Source organism: the organism of the source record quoted next, unplaced genomic scaffold, assembly GCF_019419815.1.
Source record: "Pyrus x bretschneideri cultivar Hongxiangsu unplaced genomic scaffold, Pyrus_bretschneideri_v1 Contig321, whole genome shotgun sequence".
In the NCBI taxonomy this organism is placed as follows: Eukaryota; Viridiplantae; Streptophyta; class Magnoliopsida; order Rosales; family Rosaceae; genus Pyrus; species Pyrus x bretschneideri.
In genome coordinates, this window is record NW_025999637.1 from 30 (window position 1) to 24,727 (window position 24,698).

General features: G+C 39.0%; 1 protein-coding gene, 1 long non-coding RNA gene and 1 pseudogene across 2 annotated transcripts; 2 read left to right on the top strand and 1 right to left on the bottom strand.

Moving 5' to 3' along the window:
- Positions 1-559: 559 nt before the first annotated feature.
- On the bottom strand, positions 560-1,515 carry LOC125480286 (annotated as a pseudogene).
- Positions 1,516-3,352: 1,837 nt separating this feature from the next.
- On the top strand, positions 3,353-7,217 carry LOC103935965 (F-box protein At5g51370-like). Its single transcript, XM_048590889.1, has 2 exons — positions 3,353-4,596; positions 6,550-7,217. The coding sequence occupies exons 1-2, from the start codon at positions 3,368-3,370 to the stop codon at positions 6,821-6,823; spliced, it is 1,503 nt and encodes a 500-aa protein (XP_048446846.1). The 5' UTR covers positions 3,353-3,367; the 3' UTR covers positions 6,824-7,217.
- Positions 7,218-8,450: 1,233 nt separating this feature from the next.
- On the top strand, positions 8,451-8,828 carry LOC125480285. The gene is made up of 2 exons (XR_007260663.1): positions 8,451-8,565; positions 8,689-8,828. It is a non-coding gene; the product is annotated as an uncharacterized LOC125480285 (long non-coding RNA).
- Positions 8,829-24,698: the final 15,870 nt, after the last annotated feature.

A 24,698-nucleotide genomic window follows, 5' to 3' on the forward strand; every position in this document is an offset into this window, starting at 1 on the left:
ATTGCTTAACGAAAAACAATCTCACCCCAAAAGAAAAACAACATATAAACAAACAATGGGCAAAAAACAATCACACCCCTCAATAGACAACATATAAATCATTTTACATGATTCATCTGATTCTAAGAAAAACCAAAAAGACGGAATCTTGCTGCATGGGAGATGCCAAAAACAATGGGCAAAGGGTTAAATTGCTAATTGATTTGTTTAGATATAATGTCGAGTAATTCTAAATATGGTAAAAATTTTAAATAATGAAATTATAGGCATATTCTACATAATTAATGTTCAGGAGTTATGAATATCTAGTGGCCAAAATGGTCAAATTATAAGCATACTGTACGTAACTAATAATTCAAATGAAATATTATTTAGGGTAAATGACAAAAAAACTACCTCAATTATTTATTTCACGATACTATCATACCTCATCTTTTAAAATTGACAATGTCATACCTCATCTTTAGAATTTGGTCTAATGTTATACCTTCCGTTAGCTTGGTCGTGAATTTCACAGTTAAATGCTGACAAGGCTTGATCTGAGGTCTACTTTCTATTAAAAATTAATAAAATATTAAAAAAATAATAATTTACCCTAAAAAATATAAAAAAAATAAAATAAATTAAATTAATAAATAAAAAAAAAAAAAAAACCCCAAACACCCATCTTCCCTGACCCCTTCCTCTTCCCTGCAACCCAGATCCAAAACCCAAATCCCTTCCCCTGCAACCCCCAACCCCCTGCCCACCCATGCCAACATCATTCATCAATTAAATCATTGCAAAATTGGAAATCAACGAGGTCGATAACACGCATAACCGAGGAGGCAATCGATCTTTGGCATTCCAGTAGACCTTGACCGCCTTTTTGAGCTCTTTCAACGCCTTCCAATTCCTACTTGCTCTGTTGTACCTCTCGAAAACAAGAACAAGAAGAGGACTTGGGTGAAAAGCAAAACTCTCCCATTCCAAGTAGTTGATCTCCTTCACCCAATTGTCTTCAACCTCGCCTTCCCAATCAATCTCAACCCCATTGTCACCCACCATGTTTCGAATTGGGTGGTTCTCGAAGTACAGTGAAGCCTGAATCCCCCACCCCACATCAGCATCCAACGGCCAATCCTTGCTCCCTTCCTCAACCACCATGCTCTTCTCCCCTCCAAAACCCTCATCCTCCTCCTCCTCCTCACCATCGTCCACTTTCCTCTTCATTACTTCATCTTTCTTCTCAACAATCTCTAGGTTCTGCTTTCTGATCAACGAAAACGTCCGATCAAGTTACTCCCGCACGTAATCTTCAACCGCCGCCGCTTCGCTCCTACACCCGCGCAGCGACTTTCTCGGAATCATCGTTCAAAATGTCTTGCCTAGCTCCTCACCTTCGTGTTCATAAGTTTTCGTTTTATGGCTGCAATATTTTGGTTTCAGATTGGAGCAAGCTTTGAGGTCGGTGAGGTTGCAAGGAAGGGCAGGGAGAGGTGGGTTTTTGTGGGGGGGAGGGGGAGATGTTGGCATGGGTGGGAAAGGGGTTGGGGGTTGTAGGGAAGGGGAAGGGGAAAGGATCTGGGTTTTGGATTTGGGGAAGGGGTAAGGGAAGATCGGTGTTTGGGTTTTTTTTTTTTTTTTTTTTTTAGGGTAAATTATTATTTTTTAATATTTTATTAATTTTTTTTAATAGAAAGTGGGTCTCAGTTCAAGCCACATCAGCATTTAACTGAGAAATTCACAACCAAGCTAACGGAAGGTATAACATTGGACCAAATTCTAAAAATGAGGTATGACATTGTCAATTTTAAAAGATGAGGTATGATAATGTTATGAGACCAATAGTTGAGGTAGTTTTGTGTAATTTACCTTATTATTTAACTTGATGAAAAACATAGGAAGTGCACAAGGGTTAGTTGACCACTGTGAACCTATATTGGCTCCGCCCATGGTGCAAAACCCACCTCTTGTCGATGTGGTTTTTCAGTTTACCAAACCCCTCTTTTACTCCCCTGTTTTAATCCCATCTTATCTTCACTACTTTTTAAAGCTATCCAAACAAGATGGTTAAAAATGGGGATTTCCAAAACTTTTTTTTTTCTTTTTTCAATCTAAACCTCTTTTTAATCTTTTACCCAAACAAGCCCTTAGTATTCGTTAGTGTAGAATATCGTTTGTGCTAAAAGAAATTTCTATCATACTTCATGGAAACAAAGTTTATATAGGTTTCATATTCTTCTACACAAAAAGGACGTATGCGTGCACCCTCCACATGCATATATTATTCCCTGGACAGATTTAGCTTTCTCCACATGAGGCACGAAGCTCTCTTGCCAACAAGAACAACTAATATAGAACTGATTCACATCCACAATGTTCAGATTTAAGAATATATTGTCATATGAAAAAAAAAAAAAAAAAAACCTTAAACATGTTAATATATTATTGAACAAGATCCGGACTGATTAATTAGGTGGATTTAGTGAAAATGATCTGAAAATGATATCTTTCCCTCCATAACCTTCATTGACATCTAAAGGTGATGTGATGTATAAAAGCTAAGAATGTGTATAGAGTAGGGATTCCTCACTTCGTTACTGTAGTTAAATATTTTACTTTAAACTGTTAAATTATATTAAATTACGGATCACCAATTGAAATCATAATCAAAAAGTAGAAAACAACTGAATTGAATCATAAATAATCATCTAAAATAAAATCGTCCTCTTTCATGTGTAATTATTAATTCGTTCTGCTGAAAACAAATTGCAATTATCATAATTAGTTGTAAATAAAGGGAAGGAAAAAGAAAAAAAAGAAAAAAAACAAGGAGAAAAGCCAGCTTTGAATTGAAAACAAAAAAAAGTAACCGGAGGAGTTGGGAGTTGGAGAATTATGACTTGTACTTTCCATAACACAACCAGATGTTGTTACTTAAGTTACACCCCTTTCCCCTTTTAATGTCAGACAAACTTTATATCCAATTATAAGATTTTATCCTTTCGGAAAATTACCCCTCATTCATTTGTTAAACAATTATTTTCAGCCCAAAAACAACTCATCTTCTTATAAGCATTTTTATTCACCATCGTAAACTATTCATGTTTTTCAACGAGAGACCTCCGAATTATCAAAGTCTTATTTTTAGCCAATTTTCACATGCCTATCCCTATTTTATCGTAGATTCACCTGTACTGGATAACGGAGTCATTTTCTAGAAAGATAAAAAGACAGATAGACCGACTGTGATTGAGAAAAAGATTAGATTTTCACAGACCCTAACCCTAATTACTTAAAGGATTCATTTATTTTTGTCTTGTCCCTCTCTCTTTCTGTCTTTGTGTGTGTGTGTCTCTCTCTATCTTCCAAAAAACTTTAATTAATGTCTCCAAATTCACCAGACAGAAAATCCGGAAGCCCAAAAAGATCACCACCGCCAGTTCTGCCCAAGCGGCCGCGCCCACTGAGCCTCCCGGACCAAGCTCTCAAGCATGTTATCATGAAGATGCAGCTCCAGAACCACTTGAACTCCCTCTCTCCCTCCACCGCCTCGCCGTCTCCCCACTCCGAGCCCGACCTCTCCTCCGCCTTCAATTCCCTTACCCTTGACCCGCCTGCACCCGATTCCACCTCCCTCCTCTCCGACAATCTCCTCCTCCGCATCTTCTCCAAGCTCCCCATTTCCCACTACCTCCCCAACTCCCTCGTCTGCAAGCGGTGGCTGTACCTTCACGGCCGGCTGGTGAATTCCGTGAAGCTTTTCGATTGGGGGTTTTTGGACTCGGGTCGGGTTTTCGCCCGGTTCCCGAATCTGGACGATGTCGATATTGTTCATGCCTGCATTCGGTCCCCAAGGAATTCGGGGATTCTGGTGACCAGGAAGGCTTTGACTGTTCATATCGACTCGCTTTTTAGCCCCAATGGATTCATTGAGGAGAGCGATGTGTTGAAGAACAGTGTTGTGGACCATGGGCTGAGATTGATCGCTCAATCGTACCCGAATTTGCGGCGAATTGCGGTTATCGGCGCCAGTGAAAATGGGTTGGTGAGGATTGCTGAGGAGTGCCAGATATTGCAGGAATTGGAGCTGCATTGTTGTGGGGACTTGGCGTTGAAGGGAATTAGTGGGTGTAGGAACTTGCAGATTGTGAAACTGATTGGTTCTGTTGATGGGTTTTACAGGGCTGTGATTTCAGATATCGGGTTGACGATTTTAGCTCAGGGGTGTAGGAGGTTAGTGAAGCTTGAGCTCTGTGGATGTGAAGGGAGCTATGATGGGATTAAGGCAATCGGGCAGTGCTGCCAAATGCTTGAGGAATTGACTCTCAGTGATCATAGGATGGATGGTGGCTGGTTGGCTGCTCTGCCCTTTTGTGGGAATTTGAAGACTTTGATGCTTCAGTCTTGCAAGAGCATTGACTCAAGCCCTGGCCCCGATGAGCATTTGGGGTCTTGTCCCACCATCGAGGAGTTGCTTTTGCGGCGGTGTCAGGTGCGGGATCAGCATGCTGTGAGATCTTTGTTCATGGTTTGTGAGGCTGTTAGGGATATTGTTTTGCAGGATTGTTGGGGATTGGTGGATGAAGTATTCGCATTCGCTAGCATTTGTAGGTACGAGATTTTTTTTCTTCCCATTTGTGTTTAGCTCTATTTGTTTCCTGAGATATGTTGAAGAAACTTAAGATTAGATTTTGTGTTATTTCTGACTTTACATTGTTGTGCAAATTGGTTATTTAGAAAAGAAAAATACTTTTACGTACTATAAATGCTATCTCCATGGAAGATTATTAGAGGAGTATGCCATAGGAGATGGTTGTATTGTTTGTCCATATATTATCTGTTTTGTACTAAATGGAAGATGTATAGTCGTAAAGTATGCAAATAGTTAAACATGGCTTATTGCTTTTAGATCTGTGGTTCTTCTGTAGCGAGCGTACCTGACTAATTAATCTTTCAGCAACAAAACCTTTTTTAGGCATTGCGTTAATGGAAATACCAATCATAAGATGTGTCGTGTTAGAATTTCTGTCATTTAGGAAAGAGATTCCGGAATAGTTGGAGGGTCGTCACTACGAGACTCCACCGATGGTGATAGGGTAGGGCAGTTTTCTTCTTCAAAAACTTTTGAAAGACACACAGTTCCTAACTAATGGCATGTATTTATTGTAATCACTCCCATGGAAAGATCAGAAATAAACTTTGAGAATGCTCTGCCACTAAGGCTAGAACTGCCTTGGAATGGCCCATCTAAATTCTTTGGGAGTCCCACCTTTGTCTTGTTTACTAAATTGCACGATTTGCAGAATGCAGTCATCAAAGCTTTATTAAACAATAATTAAGCAAATCAAAGCTTATACCATATTTGTTTGGCCTCCATCTCCTATGGTGTTTGATCTAGGAACTTGAGCCTTATAAAATTCCAAATATTTGAATGTCTCAAATAGCTTCAATAATTCCGTTATGAGACTTGTTTTCATGATGTGGATTGATACCTTTATAATTACCTTCGTATAATCTTAGTTGGATGTTGTGCAAGGGTTTGATGAGTTGTTCTCAATTGTCAACTCTAAAGTTTTAAAGTTTAGTGGATTGTTACCCAATTAAGTCTAAAGTTTCAAATTTTAAATAACATTTGCCTAGTTTTTGTTGGGGACCTTAGAAATGGGCGGTTCAGATCTTCTTATCACAATGAGGGTTAGGCGTGCACACTATGATCCCTCTTAATAGGTTTTCTACGCATTATGATTTCCATAAAGAGACATAGGATACTTTGGACAAAACAAAAAAATGAACTCAAATAAGTTTCAGCAAGTTGGAACTTGAATACAGACACAATAAGGCTGTGGTGTCCACTATTCTTGGAAGTGCATTTTCCAATTGGTCAGATATGCATTCTGTGGAAAATTGAGAGGTTCCTCCAAATTATTGGAACACCATTTTTTTTTAATTTATGGTGCATGAGGAGGAAAGTTCTTGAGTTCAGATGGCATAAAACTGCATTTATATCCCAGAATAGTTGGTAAAAGGTGATGTTCCAGAGGTTTTCACCATTTGGTATTGTCAGAAAAAGGAAAATATTTAGAGTCGCTTGAAGATTGTCTGTGGATTCATTTTGCTAGCAAGAATAAGGCGGTAACAATTTGGAAAAGTCAGTTTTCATATATGCCCATTAAAAAAACATTTCCTCTCAAGCGATGTTGAACTTTGTAGTTTTTGGGATGGTTAGAAAAAGTAGTTGTCTTGGTATATTGCCTTCTTACATGTCTTCATGAACAATATGACTTTACTGCAGAGTATTGATATGAACTGAAATCTGTTGGCTGCATGCAGAGATCAGTTTGTATTTTTTTTTTTATTCTATGAATTTTGTGCTTTTTACCTTCATCTTTTGCCTTTTGAAGATTTATTTTGCCATAAATATTTTGATTGAACTTCTCCCCATTTGTATGTACGCGACCATCATTGTTATCTTTATAATCTAGCTTGAGATCGATGTTAAGCAAGACCTATTAATCAATGTCAAGTTTGATGGTTGTTAATCCTTTTACCCTTTCCATCATGCAGGAGGGTGAAGCTGGTTGCTCTAGAAGGATGCTCACTGCTGACAACAGGAGGTCTGGAGTCAGTACTCCTTTGCTGGAAAGAGCTTCAAAGGCTTCGAGTAGTATCATGTAACAATGTAACGGACAGTGAAATTACTCCTGCCTTAGCAACCTTATTTTCTGTTCTTAAAGAGTTGACATGGCGACCGAATTCCAAAGCTCTCTTATCAGCAAGTCTTGCAGAGGCTGGAGTGGGAATGAAAGGTGGTAGGTTTTTCAAGAGATTAAAGCCTTGACTCCACTGCTTGATGACGGGGAATCTTGACCTGTTCAGTGAGCATCCTCATATTGGGCAGCTGTTCAGTGTTTGGATCAACACAGAAAATAGATAGATTGAAATGTTATTTAGATGTTCAGCATTGTGATGATCGAGGGGTCATTTGCTTCCTTGCCCACAGAAACCATACCGAGTGCAGGTCAGTGTCAAGTTGTCGGTGTTATTTAAGACTAGTCCTGTTTCTCTAATATTCAGCAAGGTTAGACGTGCTAGTTTGGTCATTTTAAATAGCTGTACTGACTTGCTAGGAGTTAAGAGTAAGCAAACACATGGGTAGAGTTTATCAACTCTTTCGACATCGTTGATATGTAACAATGTAACATTTACTAGGAATGAACTTCTTTTACCTCAAAGTGTAGTGGCATTATGCGTGTTCATTGTGTTCTCATGCAACTGTTATGGGGTTATTTTTCGTCATCTTGGTGTTAATGACTCATCTCATTAGGCGTTCAAGTTTCTTCAACGTTGTCAGTAACGTGGTCGATATATTTCGATAAAGTTTGAGAGTATACAAGATTAGTTGATCATGTACCTTTATTATCAAGGAAAGTTCATGAATCGCAACAGTACCTGTAATTTGTTGTCGATGCATATTTTCATGGAAAATTTTTAACTTGAATCAGGGAAACCTTACCCTTAGCTTTGAACTTAGAACCTTGAACTTTTGAATGGAAAATTTTCTCGTACTAAGTGATGACCGGGAGATTATTGCTTTGAACTAACAGAGCTATAAGACCGTTGTGGAATGGCAATTAATCTCGTAATACGTGGATTAGAATGATGACCTAGAGACCACGAAAAGTAAAAAGGTTTGTTTGGCAAGTGTTTTTAAATGACTAAAAGTGATTTTTAGAGAAAATGTTTTTGGTTTTCAAAAGCACTTGAAGAGCTTTCTGCTAAAAGAACCAGTTATTTGCTTCTTACTTGAAAATAGTATGCGTATAATGTTTGGTTTAATTACCTTTTAATCTTCTTTTCCCTTTCTCTCATTTTGGCACTTCCAATTTAGAGCAAATTATACAAAATTATCTCAACTATGAGTCGAATCACAATCTCATACCTCATGTTTTAAAAATTATAATGTCATACCTCATTTTACGAATTTATTGCAATGTCAGACCTTTTTCTGTCAATTTCCTTGTTAAATGCTAACTTAGCTTGAGACGGGATCCACTCCCAAACCCAACTAGATTAGAAAATTAATTAAATATTAAAAAATAAAAATAAAAACAAATATTTTTTATTAAAAATGGGACCCATCCCTTACAAACCCATTTTCCCTCTTCTTTCCCAGTTGCACCGTTTCTAACCCAACCCGCCTTCAATTTATATACAAATATACCCATGGTGGGTCTAGTTCACAAATTTCACAACCGTTGCATTTCAAAAAAAAAAAAAAAAAAAAAAAAAAAAAAAAAAATTAAATACAGATATCACTTTATATTTATTATATCATATACTAATACTATAGTAAGAAATCTTGCTTTATCAGCTGTTTTGGGTTACTATTTACCTATAGTGTCCGGATGGATTTGCCCCTTATTTTCTTCACAATTTGTAACCTTCTTTTAGATCGTGTAGCCTGTCCTCCTCGCGGATTCCTTCTTCCAAACCATGATTTTCCCTCGCCCTTTTCGAGATCCGACAAAAAGAGGAATTGAAAGAGCTTGCGACGATCATGGCTATATCGCTGCAACAAAGGTTGTGGTTTTATTTATTTGTCAGTTCATAGGTTTTTAATTGTATGGTTACCCATTTGAAATTTATGTAATTTAAGGTGAAAAAGTTTGTATTTTTCTCTAAATATGTTTTGGAATTTTCTAGATCTATTGTGGACTTGACTATGAATTTGAATGTGGGCACTGGGCATGCGCTATTGCAGTCCGATTATGGTATTTAGAAGAACCCAATTGCTTTTTTTTTTTTCGATTTGCATCGATCAGTTAATTTGTTGAGTTATTTCATGATTTTGTAAATTTTAAAGTTTTTGAATTTTGAATCCTGGCAATGTACATTTCCTTGAAGAATATATGTTTATGTATTTGCTTAACTGTTGAAAATTTGAATTCGTTCTGCTTGATCACAAGTAGTTGAATTACTTGAATATATTCAGGATTTTGGGGCTCTCAATTCTCTGATATATGAGAACTGGGAGGTTGATAGGTAGGTTCCTTCCATTTACATCATTTAAAAATAAAAATCAAAAATAAAAAAAAACCAAAACCGAAACGGAAAAAACCGAAACCGAAAAAAACCGAACCGAAAAAATACCGAAAAAAAAAATGAACCGAACCGAACCGAAATTTCGGTTTGGTTTCGGTTTTGGCAAAAAACCGAACCGTTTTGAGCCGAACCCACCCCTAGCTGTAAACACTAGAACAGCCTTCTGGCAAATCAGTCTTTAATTGTCTTCCACATAATTGATTTTCTATAATCACAGATCTTATTTCTTTGATTTTGCATGAAATGGACAATAGCCATAATTCATAGTCTCAGTGGTTTGGAAAACATATGGTAAACCAATGGATAATATGTTTACCTGATGATCTATTTGTGTGTATAAGGTAATTTTTTTGGAAATATGGTTATCTTTTCTGGTCTAGAAGGGGATTTACAATGCAATGTCAAAAAGAGTTTTGAGTTTTAGTTTACTGGCAATGTAATGGAATATGTGTTATATTTATATGAGTTAGATAGTTATTACATCCTATTAGCTATGTTCCTTTTTAGAAGCTTTGATCAGAGCATTGCTTTGTGACAATTGTGATTGATCTTGATTGGGATCATTTTGGCATGGGTTGAGAGGTAGCTTTTGTGTCTTGAAAATCTTGAAACAATGTATCCTATGATTTTTTTAAACAAAGCTTTTGCCTACACATAATTTCGTTTGGTTTTAAAAATAGGAATGCCAATTATGCTACTGATCAGTCTTTAGATTTATGTAATGGATAGATTTAGTTGTTACTCAATTGTTCAGTAGGATTATTGATAACACCTCTTCTGCAAAAATTATTAAAACTTACATGCATTTTAACTTAAATTATGTTTTTCTTACAAACATACTTGATCAAGCATGAACTATTTGTCGTGATAGGAAGGTAGGTAGGTACAAAGTGATCAAATTGCTGAAAATGGTCCTCTCCAACTGATAGAAAACCAGATTCCTTTCCACCAATAAAACACGAAGTAACCATGCTTTGTGCTTGTTTTTTATACAATATAAATCTGTTGATGTCAAAATTCATTGCAAGTATTTAATAATTAATTTTGGGAACTGTTATAATCATTCTAAAAATCTCATTTTACACTCCTCACGAGTGTACTTTTCTTCCTAATTATAGAAAGCTTGGAGTGCCAAATGATATTTTTAGAGTGTCAATAACAATTCCTTTAATGTTTTGAGAAATAACTTTCAATTTTTGGTTTTATTTTTGCTGATTTTCGAAGTGGTTGTGGTAACCGGTTCTTTTGAACCAGTTTAATTGGTTTTAGTGATTGCATGTGGAGTGGGGTTTTGAATTTGTTTAGCCTATCTCAAAAGGTGAGGATTATATTTTCCTTCATTTTCTTAAGTAACCAAACAGAAAATTAGCTCTCTCCTTTGTTTGGTTTAACTTTACCAATAGAAACTTTAAAAGTTTCTTAAGTTACTTCAACTATTAAGTTTGAAATAATTGAATACTTGAAAATTGGGTTTCGTTTGATTGTTTGTGCTAATTGGGTTAATCTTTTGTTTTGTAGCAACAAGGAGAAATGAGTTAGCCGGAGGACTCTAAAAGATGATTGCTGTTGTTGCTACTATAGATATGCCGACGGATCCTTTGAAGGGAAAGTTAGGCTTGGGTTGAGAAGCGGAATAATCCTCTGCATTGCTATCAATAAAGTTCAAACTGGAGCTGTGCCCAAGGTGACCCTGATCCTTTGATCCTTTTCCAAATTCTCACATTTGAGGTTGTTATTGAATGGTATGCATATGGAATGGGAGAAGCTTTGAAACAAGAATACGCGTACAAAAATAATATTTTATATTAATAATTTTGGGGTTACAATCTTGTTGTAATTTGGTCCTCTGATTCTATCTTCGTAAGGTGTGGGTTTGTGGATGAGTTGTTGATCCAAAGTGCCATTGGGGCTTCATCTAGGGATGAACAGCTGATGAATGGATCTTCAAGGGCTGTTGGGGCTTAATCTTGAAGAACAGTTGTTTGTTGATCCAAGGGCCGTCGAGGCTTGATCGTAAGATGAATAGGTGATGAACGATGAACACTTTCTTCAAGGGCCGTCAGGGCTTGATCTCGAAGGTTAAGGGAAGTTTCTTCGAGGGCTGTCAGGGCTTGATCTTGAAGGAGGAGGATTTTGACGAAGAACGAAGAGGTTTTTACTGATCCTTCGTGATTTGCTTGAGAGCTTTAGAGTTTCAAAGCTTCAAGGTTTTGGTGCAATGTCAATTCCTCCCTTTTCTCTTGATGGAGAATCCTATTTATAGGCTTTGAGAGTGAATCACTACCATCCATTTTTTTTGATGAAGTGAGTGGATGTTGTAGGTGAAATAAGTGGAGTTAGTAGGTGAAGTAAATGTGTAATGTAGGGGAAATGAATGGAGTTTGTAGGTGAAATGAGTGTGTGGTGTAGGTGAAATAAATAAAGGTTGTAATTTTAATGCATTGGTCAACATTTGTTTCATTGAAATTTCGATGTCTACAAGTGCCCCCACTTCAAGGTGTGTTGTATACATGTGCTTGTCATGTGTAGAAGATGCGTCTTGAAGTCCCTTAATGTAGATGTCGATCTAAGGGCCATCAAGGCTTGATCTTGAATTAGGCTGGAAATTTCTTCAAGGGCCGTTGGAGCTTGATCTTGAATTCGACTAGAAGATTTTTTAGTTTCCTCCAATCGTTGATTTTCCATAAGCTTAATCTTGAACTGGGTTGGAGGGTTTTCTGGTCTCCTCCGAAGGTCTGAACTTACTCCTTGTATCTGGAGCTGAATTTGATTCAAGGGTAGAGAACACTTGATTTTGAATCGGACTTGTGATTTCTTCAAAGGCCATTGAGGCTTGATCTTGAATGAAAATAGGACCACAAATGGTTTCAGGATTTGGACACATGGCAGGCAAGCATGAGGTGGAAGTGATGGCCTGTTTCTTTGTTCAATCTTTCCAATTCATATTGAAGAGGGATGGGGATGAATCAGCACGTGCAGTTGTTGCGTTTGCTGACGATCCACAAGATTGATGTTTCATTATCACTCGTCTTATTTGTTCTCTAGGCAGATGTGGTATCTTCTCTGGAAGTGTATCAACTGTTAAAGACGACTACTCGAGAGCAACGCTAGGTAAGCAATCAAGGAATAGGTTCCAGGCAGTCGGTTCCAGGTCTGAAGAATGATTCCGAGTGCCGACTGATTGCTCTCTTTCTCCTTGCCCTGCAGGTAAGAATAAGGACAAAGGAAAGGGCATGGAGAAAGCATGATATGAGATACTCTTGCTTTCGACCTTGATGATATAAGATACTTTTGCTTTTGAAGAAGTATTGGCGATTTGATGACGTCGCGCGGTGAGGCTTTGTTCTTTGGCGATGGTGCCAGTGGAAGGTTGTTGAGGCTTCTCGAGCTCTTTGATTAGAACAACGATGTCGAGCTTGGATTTGACTTAAACTCCTCAATCTGGATTATGCGGTTCTGCAGGGGAGGGCGTTATGTTACAGTGATTTGTTCCAGCTCCTTGTACTGCATTCTTCTCTGCTTGTTTCTTTTTGCATAGCCGAGGTGTTGCGCAACCCTTTGCCTTTAAATGGTCTTTCAGAGCATCACTTCTCTACGATTCATCCATGCTTGGCAGCTTTAGTTTAAAGAGCCGACATCAAGTCAATTGTCTTGAAGTATTCGCTGAATGAATTCGAGACTCACCAATAGTTAAAGATGAGCACTCGAGAGCAATGCTAGGTAAGCAACCAGACAAAGGTTCTGGGCAATCAGTTCCAGATCAGAAGTTTGATTTCGGGTTCTGACTGATTGCTTTCTTTCTCTTTGTCTTGCAGGCAAGAGCAAGGGCAAAGATAAAGACAGGGAAAAAGCATGATATGAGATACCTTTGCTTTCGCCCCTGATGATATGAGATACTTTTGCTTTCAAAGAAGCAGCAAATGAATCAGCACATATATTTGTTGCGCTTGTCTCCACATGCTTCGATCTACCATTTCCTCCTGCCTCATCCATTCTCCAGGCATCTGGTATCTTTTTGGGGGGTACATCAACAATTGAAGATGAGTACTGGAGAGCAGTGCTGGGTAAGCAAGCAGGGAAAGGGTTCCAGGCAGTCGGTTACAGACGGGAAACTTGATTCCAAGTGCTGATTGATCGCTCAAGAGTAAAGGAAAGGACGTGGAAAAGGCATGCTATGAGATACTCTTGCTCTCGACCCTAATGATATGAGATACGTTTGCTTTTGAAGACTTGGTTGAAAAGGTGTTTTCAGGGGAGAAGAAAACTAAGCATATTAAGAGGTTTGGTTGCAGCTGCATTCTTGGCAAGGAAGGAGAGTCATGCGTTTTGGATGTATGCCTTGCCATGGAGGATGAATGTTGACATATATAGGGATTTTAATAGCAGGTAATGGTGCGGGTACGGCTTTGTCACCCACGCTTGTCGGCAAAAGTGTGGTAGTTAGAATAGTGAACTCCACACGTTTTCAACTTTGTCAGAGATCTTTGACAAAGTTGCACGCGTTATTTGAAAAGCTGAGATTGCGTCTGAAAAGTGTTGACGAACATTACGCAGGAAAATCTGGCTTTTAAAATTCGAAGAGTTGTGTCTCTTCGAATTTTTTTTTTGAATTGGTGGCTATGTTGCCTCTCATTTTATAGAGGTATTGATCACATCCAACATGCACACTTTGAAGATTGCCTACTCTTGAAAATCGTCTCCAGTGTATTTTTTTTCCTGAGATTTTACTCTATCCAACCCTTTTCTTTTAACATCTTTGAAAATGGCTAACCCATCTAACATTTGTTTAGATTTGAGTCTTAGCGGTGATACAGGTGTGCCGCGTCAGGGTAATATATGGTGCCCGTCTTTCTTATCTTCTAATAGCCCTTTTACAGGTGATGACTCCGTGATGAGGGATGCAACAACGGCTACGATAGTAGCTAGGAACCTCCTCACTCCTAGAGATAATAGGTTGCTTTCAAGACGGTTCGATGAGTTGGCCGTTCAAGAGTCCCTAACTCTCAGTGTTCAGTGTGCGGGCTCTGTGTCCAACATGGGCCAACGCCTACTTGCTTGAACCCATCAAGTTGAATCATTGACGGTCGAGGTGGAAAATCTTAGACAAGAGATCAGACAGCTTAAGCGTGAGAATAGAGATTTGCATATGCTTGCAAATAATTATTCGACGAGCATGACGAGGAAGCTTGATCAGTTGCAAGAATCTGAAGGTCGGATTCAAAGTCACCATCAGAGGTTTGTGGCTTTCTTCCAGATGCACCTTTTGCCTTCGTCATCTAGCGTTCAACCAAGTATTGAGGCTTCAAATAATCTATCTTCAATGCCTCCCGTTCCTGGGGTTTCCTGAGTAGTAGGGCTTCACGTGAGCAACCTTTGTGAAGACTCCCTCTTTTTCTTTCTTTCCTTCTTTCTTTCTTTTTTTTTTTTTTTTTTGTACACATTTGTAATTTATCGGAGATATCAAGGGACATGCTTTATTTTATTCAATGTATTGTGCTAAATACAGATAAAACATATATCTTACCAAGATGTGTTATTTCCTTTTTTTTAATTTTTTTTATCATACTTTTGCAAGATGGTGCCGTGCACCATCCTTCCCTTATTTTCTTCTTTGCAATAATTCTATCGCCACCACCGTTTTTCCTTTTCCTTCTTGACTTGCTAATAGTAGCTTGCAATTTCTTTGTGTGTGCGTGTACATTGTTCTTATGAAGAGTATGGTAGACTGACACTGCTGGGTTCCTTGCTGCACCGCATGCGGACCATTTTTTTTTTTTCTATTTGCATAGTCATCTTATTACATTCCTCATTGCATGCGGATTGCTGTTTGCACAGTCATCTCATTACATTCTTCACTGCATGTGGATTGCTATTTGCACAATCACTGCAACATTATTTGCACAGTCATTGCACTTCATTCGCTTCTCTCGGTTCATGTACACATATATATATGTATTTATATGTGATCGAACCGTCATTGCGCAACCATTGCATAGCCACTGCATTGCTTGCTGTCTTGCATTCCGACTGCCCTGTCTTGCAATCCTGCGCTGCTGGTAACTGTATGCACTGCTTCCTCATTGCACTACGTTCTCCACGTCTACTGCCCACTGAACTCGATGCAGGACCAAAAGGGTGACTGTGAGCGTAGGTTTGAACTGCCAGGGCGAGTTGCTTTCTACTTCTTCAACCTATGCAGTTCTCTGTGCTATTTGTGGGAGTTTAGTTGTGGTGGAGAGCTATTACCTTGAACAGGAAGAAGAGGAAGCAGTTACCTAGCAAGTTCCTTCGCACAGCCTTTACTCTATAAAGTCTATTCCTTTTAAGCTGAGGACGATTTTGATATGTGTGTGTGTGTGTGTGTGTGTGTGTGTGTGTGTGTGTATGCACGAACATTGATTGTCCCATCACAGTGTGTGTGTGTGTGTGTGTGTGTGTGTGTGTGTGTGTGTGTGTGTGTGTGTGTGTGTGTGTGTGTGTGTGTCTTATATATATAAGACACACACATATATATATATACATATACATATATATATATATATGTGATTGTCCCATCACTTTGTGTGCGCGCGCCTTATATATATATATATGTGTGTGTGATTGTCTCATAGCTTGTCCCGTCACTCCATGTTTGTGCATATATATATATATATGTTGATTGTCTCATCATCGTGCGTAAAAAATATGTAATGTGTGTACCCCACTGATGGATTTCTTTGTTGTGATGCTACGATTTTTTATTTTTTATTTTTTTTGGGAAGGCAGAGCATGATGCTAGGACCCTCATGAAGCTTCCAGAGATGAGGTAGTTGGTGGCGAAGTGAGCAGGATGTGGGTGTACATGTGCTTTCTGCTGCTTGATAGGATTAAAAGCACACCAAAAAGTAGCACACAAATGTCCTATTAATTTTCCTTATTAACAATAAGATTTGTCAATTGTAGCATATGAAAATAAGGGTCTTTCCTGCAGAAGATTGTTTTATCTAACTACTTAAAATATCACAAAAACCGGTTTGTTGTCCTTACTGACCAGCCACCGAAAAATAATTATTAGACCGACTTACACTTATCTAAAGTCTACGATATTTTATATGCAGATACTAGACATACAGAGCTACACTCATACAAATTTTTGGGATTTTTGGAGTTGATTTGCTATTTAAATTACATTGAACAAAAATAGGACAAAAATAAATTTTAAGTAGTTCGCAAATTAAGAAAAACGAGTTAGGGGAATTGGTATCCACCACCAAATAATCATGCAAACATGTTATGTTTCATTCAAATTCCTTCTATTTCTAGATGAAGATGCTCAAGTTGGCTCAATGTTAGAACTTAACCTATTACGCTTTCTTATGTAGTAAGTTAAGAGAATGACGTTTTCAACTTAACTTAGTCCCTAACATGCAATCTAGAATGGCGTGTTCATTGATTTAACAAGTAGAAATCATTAAGAATAAAAAGAGTTTGAGTCATCACAAGGCATCATAAGTACCAGCGTTGTTAATCAATGAGAAGGGCAGGCACACACATATTCATAGCATTAGAATCCTAGATATGCTTACTAAGTATGCATCCGTAGAAAACACATAAAGAATTCATCAATGAGACAAGTAGTGAACCAATTTTCATCTATTCATAAAAGTAATTCAAACGAAATGTCATAACAAACTTGCAATCATATTCGGGTCTTCAAATAGCCCCTAACTACTAAAAATTTAGTTACACAATCCTTAAGTTAAAACAAAAGATAGACATGAGTTTGAGAAAATAGAACTGAAAGAAATCGACTGAGGCTTCATCTTTCCTTCCTTCCCTAACACTACTTTTAAAACAATTCTTGCTGCATCATTTTCTTCTCCTTAACTCGCCCACTAATAGTCATTTAGTGATGACAATAAATGAGAGGAAATGTAAAACAATTGTAACTCCTTGGGTAGCCTTTATGCCAATTTGTTGGAAATATGCCCTGAAAGTCAATCTTTGGAAGAAACCTTTCAGGACAATGAATTGATGTATATATGACTCTTATACATCGGAAGGCAAAGATACTAATTAGGACTATCTCAATGAACAAAATATGTCCTAAATAGTGAATCCATGGACAATGGATCAATGGAAGAAGTAACCTAATGATGTTAGATTACAGAGACCTTCTTCTCATAACCATCATGTCCAAAAAGGTTCCTGGTCATAAGGATTGTCGGAGGGATACTGACAATCCATAGACCGGTACATACTATGTCCGCTTCAATTGGAAGGATGGAAAGTCTCATCCCATTCGTGTAGCGACACTAAGACAAGCATGTAGGTGCTCATTAAGGGAATGAGTTCACTGAACACAATCGAACGAGAGTACTTGCATGGAGGTCTACTCACATGTCAAGCAAGTAACTTTAATGGTTGGAATAATGTAAGTAATCCTTTGACCTGAGGCATCGTCGTTGTCTTGTGGTTAAGTACTTAATCTTTGATTATGTTAAAGTCATTCCGTTCGCGAGTGTCCAAGGCATCGTTGGGGTTAAGCCACTTAGCCATGAAGGCAAGTGAATGCGCAACAAGGAATCTCTAATCCTCGATAAGAGAGGATGAATACTCTAAGATATGATTCGGGAATCTTCGGCCGAAGTATCGAGCGTAATAAAGGAAAGTGTTCCTATACGTCTCAAATGAATCATATAAGAAGGAATAATCACATTAGGGGTTTGACATTATAAATCCATACCCTAGTAATGTGATTGAGAGTATTGTTTTAGAGAAGGATCGAATTACATTGTAATTCCAACTGAATAGGTTCTCCGAATAACTTCTACATTAGCTTGGGTAGCCATGATATATGGTTAGATGTCACTCATGGCTTGTGAGTTCTTCTAGATGATTAAATGTAGTCATCAAAAGGAAGGTGAATTAAAAGTAAGTTTTAATTCACTAAGTGATTGGATAATCAATTGGATTGGTGCCAATCACCTCACTGCCTTGCTAATTAGAACCTAAAAGATTGTTCACCAATACACTCTTGTAGTGAGTAACTAATGGATGAAGGAAATAATTAATTGGATTAATTAAGTGTTTTGATTAATTTAGAAAGTCTAAAGAAATCATAAAAGCGATAAAGATCGTTTTGGGCTTAAAGAAATGTTCGGGTTTAATTAGGCCCATTGGGCCAAAACCCATTGGGCTTTTATTCAAGCATTGGATGACTTGAAATAATTAAAAGCCCAAAGCCCAAACCAAACACATATGGCCGGCCACCAAGGGAGAGATAGGTCAAAATGTTGACTTGTTTCTTTTGTCTATAAAAGGAACTTTATAACACAAAGTTCATTAGGGTTTTAATGTGTTCTAAATACAACAAAAGAGAAAAGAAAAACTCTCTCTCTTGAACACAAAGGGCCGGCCACCAAGGGGGTGATTTAACTAATCATCTATACACTCTTTTGGTTATTCCTTCATCTTTCTCATTACAAAGTGGGTGAGGATCTTTAGAGGTTTTCATATCTTTGGAAACTTGAAGAGAACCTAGGAGCACTTACTTTACAAAGTGGAGGAAGCAAGGAGGGAGGCTAGGCTCAAGGAGTTTGAGGAGCAAAGATCTTGAAGGTGGTCCATCCTTGGTCTAAGATCTAGATCAAGAGGTATAAAACTAAACCTCTAGTTTGTTCTTCTTATAAATTTTGTTTTGATGCATCTTATATAAACCTATGCATCTTGAAGGGGATTTGCATGACTATAGCTTTGATAAAATGTATGACATGCTTCCGTTGCTTTCGTATATAAATTTTGAATTGTATATGCATGCTAGTCACTAGAAATCCCACATGAATCTCAAAGATTTCCCTTCACAATTACTCCCTTTTAATCCTCATCTTTAATTCCATTTCCTCTGATATTTGAATAGGTGTCAGTTGGTTTGTTCTTGGCTACATCAGTTTTGGCTGCTTGTTTTATTGGATTTATTGCTTTCAATGCTTTCTTGTTAGTTACAAACTTCTCAGCCTTTTGGGAACCTTTCAGTGTTAAAATGACCATAACTTCTTCTAGAAAAATGATATTAGTAATCCGCGAAATGCTCCTAAAAATAGACATCCGTAGATTTCCGACGTATAAAGCTCATTCTCTAATTCATTCTGAGTTGTCCACAACTTGCTTCCAAATTCAGCTGATGTGCACAGGCAATTTTGACGAATTTGTTACTTAAAATCCCACTTGTGCTATTTTTCTTTTCTTTGCTTGACAAATCCTACAAAACACAAAAAAAAAAAGTAAATAACTCAAAAAAATATGAGGAACTAACTAAGAAAAGACAAGTGAATTTGATGTAAAATTTATATAAATATGAGCTTATCACTGCTTAGTGTTTGTGCAAGAGACTGCAACGGGGCTTCGCTGTGTAGTGCCTCTTGATCACAGTTTTCCCTCGGTGGTGCGCTGTCATGTGGTGTTGTGCAAGAGACTGCAGTGGGGCTTTGTTATGTAATACCTTTTGGTCACAGTTTTCTCTTGGTGGTGATGTCGTCGTGCGGTGCAAGAAACTGCTTATGCGATCGCTGCGGGTTTACGTAGTGAGATTGTATGGCATTTTGGTTTGTTTGCTACTATAGCATGCTTTGAAGGACCGTCTTATAGCTGCCTTCTTTGCCATGCTGCTCAAGTTTTGTGGTTGATTTTTTTTTTTTTTTGTTGTTGCGATCACGGTATTCTTCAAGTGTTTGAAGAGCAATACCATCACGATCCTTGCGAAGGAAGGTGATTCACAAGATAGAGGAACAATGTTGAAGCTTTACGAGCCACTGATTGGTTTGAAGGCGCTTGCTCTTCCCGCAAAAGACAACTCAATGCATGTTAAGTCGTGGTTTTCTGAAGTATCTTGGGAGGTGGTTGGCTCTATTCGACCAAATACAGAGGAGAAGGCATGCACATTGAGGATTCATATCTTGAACCCTTTGCACCACATTCGTGATAATCATCCGGCTTCATTTGAGCTTTTTGGTGATCACATCTACAACAGAGCTATGGCTTGGAATGATACCTTGTTGACTATCGGAGAAGCTGTCTTTGCTGAGTCTTATTGGGAGTGGCTTGAAGATGTCTTGAGCCGATCTAAAAATGTGCTTAGTAGCATGGGCCTTTACCATGCTATGTACGCATCTTTGTTCAGTTATGATCTCCATCCTTCCGTCCTTCATGCGTTCTTTAAGCATTGGTGTTCAACAACTAACACGCTTCATACTGCTCAAGGAGAGATGTCAATTTCATTTTGCCAATCCAAGGTAAGTTATATGACGAGGTCATTCCTAGTGTGGAGGAACTTTCTCTTTGCAATAGCCGAGGATTACCTGCGAGTTGTCGCTGTTTGTTTTGGGCGTATCACAAGCTTTCCCAGGATGCTCGAGGTAAATCAGGCATGAAGATTTCTTCATGGATCCAATTTTGGTATTGGGAGGACATAAGGTACAAGAAGTCCTTGAAGAAAAAAGGTTGCAACAAGACTACTAAGCCAAAGGGAGACCCATACCCGTATGGTGCTATTGGTTCAACTAGGCGCCGCTTCCCTGCCAAGTTGAGAACGTTTAAGGACCTTGGCATAGCACCAGAGAATGTGGAAGAATCTTACCTAGCTGCTTTCTTAGCTTGCTGGCTTTGTAAGTTTGTTTTTCCAACAGGCAACGTCAACTTTGTTCGTCCTAAAGTTTTCAAAGTTGCTAGCAAGATGGCTGCAGGTGAATCTTTTGGTCTTGCTATCCCGATCTTAGCCAACATTTATAACGGCTTAAGTGTTGTTTCGAACTCGATAACCACTGAAGATCATGCTGCGATACTTCCCTACCACTATGTGTACAGTTGGTTGGGTGAGTACTTAGGCACTCATTTTTCTTCTTCAACTTTAGACAAGTCAGGGCCTTTTTCACTGACTTTAGTCAAGCTGGGGCCTTTGCTGATGAAGCATTCTGGCATGCTTTCTTCGAAGAGCCTCGATGCTTCGCAAGCGCAAGCGCTGTTTAGAAGTTGTGAAGGCTTGAGGATGGACCACCTGGCGAGAGTTGGCTTGGTGTGGCAAGGCATCATGGATGATTTGTATCTTCGCTTTTCGAACTTGTCTTACCTTATAAGTCTTCACTCGGGGTATGTTTCTTTACGGCAAGAAGACTAATGCATCGTTCAGCTGTATAATCTCCACCGTTTCAGCAAGCAATTTGGTTTTGTCTAAAATGTGCCAGGCAGGCTGAAGGAAAAAAACCAATTAAAATCCTTGCAAGCCGTGTATATGCATTGGGTGTCTTGTACCCGTGCATGTAGAAATGCTTCTATCACCCTGCCAGCCAAAGACGAGTTTAAGAGTAATCCAGTGACCCGTGCTTAAGTAAGTTGGTGGTTAAAGGTACGTTATGAGAACTTGGGGATGGCAAGTGGTACCAATTCTTCTCATTTACGCCTTGATGCATCGAGAGGGGGTTGTTTTGTGGTTCTTACGCAGCTGATACCTTTTGATTGCGCGAGTGCTACTACTTTGCAAGATAGACCTGTGGTTTTAGTCCCTCAATGCCCACGCTTGTCTTCTCAACATCTGGATGCCTCTGAAGAGGCCGGTGATGAAGTTGATTCGTACGAAGAGAGACTTGTTTTGCGGCAGCGTCAACAGTTTTAAACAAGCGACTACTTGAAGGCGCTCAGGTCGACAGCGATGTCAATTTTCATCATAAGAAGAAAGACGTGTTTAGGCTTCCTCAACTCAATGGTAGTGTGTTGTTTGAGAAAGATGTATGCATTTTCTTCTCTCTTGTGACTTCTTCTACTTTCATGGTTTTAGCTTTTGTTTCTAATAGCTTTCTTTGTTTTCTTTAGGTTGGGCCTTCTTGTTCTTTTGACTTGGCGACCACAGGAATTTATTCCTATACGGAGATGCTATTTGGAGGCGACCTACCTACAGGCGGGGAGAACGGGGATCCGCCTGGTGCAAAGCTTGTTCCAAATCCGCCAAGTTTCCCAAGTTTGCCATGTGTAGGTAGAGGTATGCAAGAGGCCGTCGTGTGTTTAATACCTTTGCCAGCTAGCTCTGAGATCTCTCTAAGAGGGCCAAACCTTAGTGGTACTGAGCAGCTTATTCATCGCATCAATCTTCGTGTGGCAATGGATATCAAGAGCCATATTGAGGGGAGGATTTCAAAGTTCCCGTTGGAGGACCTTGCGTTGCTCAAAGCGGATTTGTCGAAGCTTGTTTCTGCGATTGACAATCTTAACGTTGATTCTTCATCCTTAAAGATCAAGATTGCTGAACTTATAGCCGCCTCAACTAAGTATTCTTCCTTGCGTGCTATTTCCTTGAAGAAGTTGAGTCCAGATGTTAGAGCTCACCAGCTTGTAGCAATAGACTTGTCATTAACCCAAGTCCGGTCTTCTCAGCAAGCTGTTTCAGGAGATTATCAAGCCACGGAGACTTTTTTAGCTTCCGTCCAAGTGCATCTAGATACGATGATACGAGAGCAAGAACAGCTGGGCATCGAAGCATCATGACTTGAAAGTGTTCTCGGGGAGTAAGGAGCTACACTTTCTCAATGCCAAGAGGAGATTTCACGCCTAAAACAAGAGAAAGGCATGGCTATGGAATTACCCATCTTGTCTCCCACCGAGGTAGAGACTTTGAAGACTTTGGAAGGCTTGCTTGAAGATCGCCTCCGTAGTTTTAAGGACATAGTTTTTGAATAGTGTCTTCTATTTTTTTTGTAATCAGGCTCTGGGGCCGACTTTTTCCTTTAAAGAAATGAAGTGTTTGCATTCTTGAATTTGCTCTTTATTCTTCAAAGTGTTTGTGTTTTTGTTGATGTGACTGTACCTGAAGTTTTGAAGTTTCAAGTTGCCTACGTACCCTTGGTTGAGGAGGGATCAAGTCATGACGTAGTTCAAATGAGTGATGGGTTTTTTTTTTTTTTTGATGATTTTAATGGTGATTTTGATGATGATTTTTCCGTACATTGTTTATGCTTTTGCGGGCTAGGAACATGGTGCGTTTGTTTTAAGGGTAGTAACACTTCAAAAATCTGTCATTGATGGGGCCGACCTTCAATCTGTCTTTCGCCATGATTAAGTTGGCATCGTTGGTGTATACCTCTTGTATTACGTATGGTCTATCCCACTTTGATGTGAACTTGCTTTTTGTCTTGTGAGTTGTGATGATAAGCCTACGTAATGCGAGGACAAGATCTCCAGTTTGGAAAGACCTTGGGCGGACTTTCTTGTTAAATGCCTTAGATAGCCGTGCTTGGTAGCATTCCAAGTATTGTTGAGCTTCGAGCCTTCTTTCATCCAACGCTTCCAACTCTTGAAGGTGCAACTTTGCATTTTCTTCATCAGTCAAGCCTTCTTATATAGCCATCCTTAGTGAGGGGATTTGACTTTCGAGCGGTAGAATACAGCTTCCATGCCATATACGAGAGAATAAGGTGTAGCTTGGGTGGGAGTCCTATGTGTAGTCCTACATGCCCAAAGTGCTTCACTTATTCTTTCATGCCAGTCTCTCTTTGTTCGGCCGATTATCTTCTTTAGGAGGTTGCACAACGTCTTGTTGAATACTTCTGCGAGACCGTTAGTCGGAGCATGATACATGGAAGACTTGTGCTGCTTTAACTTGTATTTCTCACAGAGCTCGTCCACGAGTCGGTTGGAGAATTGTTTTCCATTGTCAATGATAATGTAACGAGGTACACCATATCGGTGGATGATATGTTCCTTGATGAAACGAACAACAGTTTCCTTCTTGACTTCCCTTAAGGGTATAACTTTAGCCCACTTAGAAAAGTAATCTGTTGTAGCTAGGATGTAAGCTTCTCCTGTAGATGACTTTGACATAATTGGTCCTGCGATGTCCAATCCCTATGCATCGAACGGCCATGAAACAGTTGTAGGGTGTAATGGTTCAGGCGGTTAATGTATGAAGTTGGCGTGGAATTGGCAGGCTTGGCACCTTTTGGCATGTTCCAGGCAATCCTTCACCATGCTTGGCCAGTATAACCCATTCTTTTGAGCTGGAAATGTAACTTTGGTCTAGACTGATGCGCCCCACACACAACTGAATGTGCTTTTTCCATATCTTGATTGGCTTCTTCCTCACCTAGGCATCTCAGGAGCACTCCTTCAAAAGAGTGTTAGTAAAGTGTTACTTTGTAGTAAAGGAAGAGGGGTGCTCGTCGACGTATTTCAGAGCGGTGTCTAGGATCATCTGGAAGCTTTCCGTGCTCCAAGTAGTCGATCAGCGGCTGTCTCCACTCTTCAGTGTCGACTGGAAGTACTGAGATAACATTTGTATCATCCAGTAGCATTTCAGTAACGAGTGGGATCATTCATCTTTGGCAAATTGGCACGTCTGCAGCTTCATCTTTTCCTAGTGTCATACTCGAGGCTAGATTGGCGAGAGCGTCTGCCATTTGATTTTCCTTTCTTAGCACATGTTCTAGTATCACAACCTCGAACTTTTGTAACAGTAGAGTTACCAGCCACAAGTATGGGATAAGGTCATCTTTCCTCACCTCATATTCAGTTAAAAGTTGATTATGAGCTTGGAGTTCCCATATACCTCAAGAGTTGTGATTTCTATGTTGACCACCATTTGGAGCCCA

Bases quoted from the DNA above. Each gene is read 5' to 3' on its own strand.
- LOC103935965 (XM_048590889.1), top strand. From the start codon at position 3,368: ATGTCTCCAAATTCACCAGACAGAAAATCCGGAAGCCCAAAAAGATCA. The intron at 4,597-6,549 runs GTACGAGATTTT...TCCATCATGCAG, and splicing joins GCATTCGCTAGCATTTGTAG to GAGGGTGAAGCTGGTTGCTC.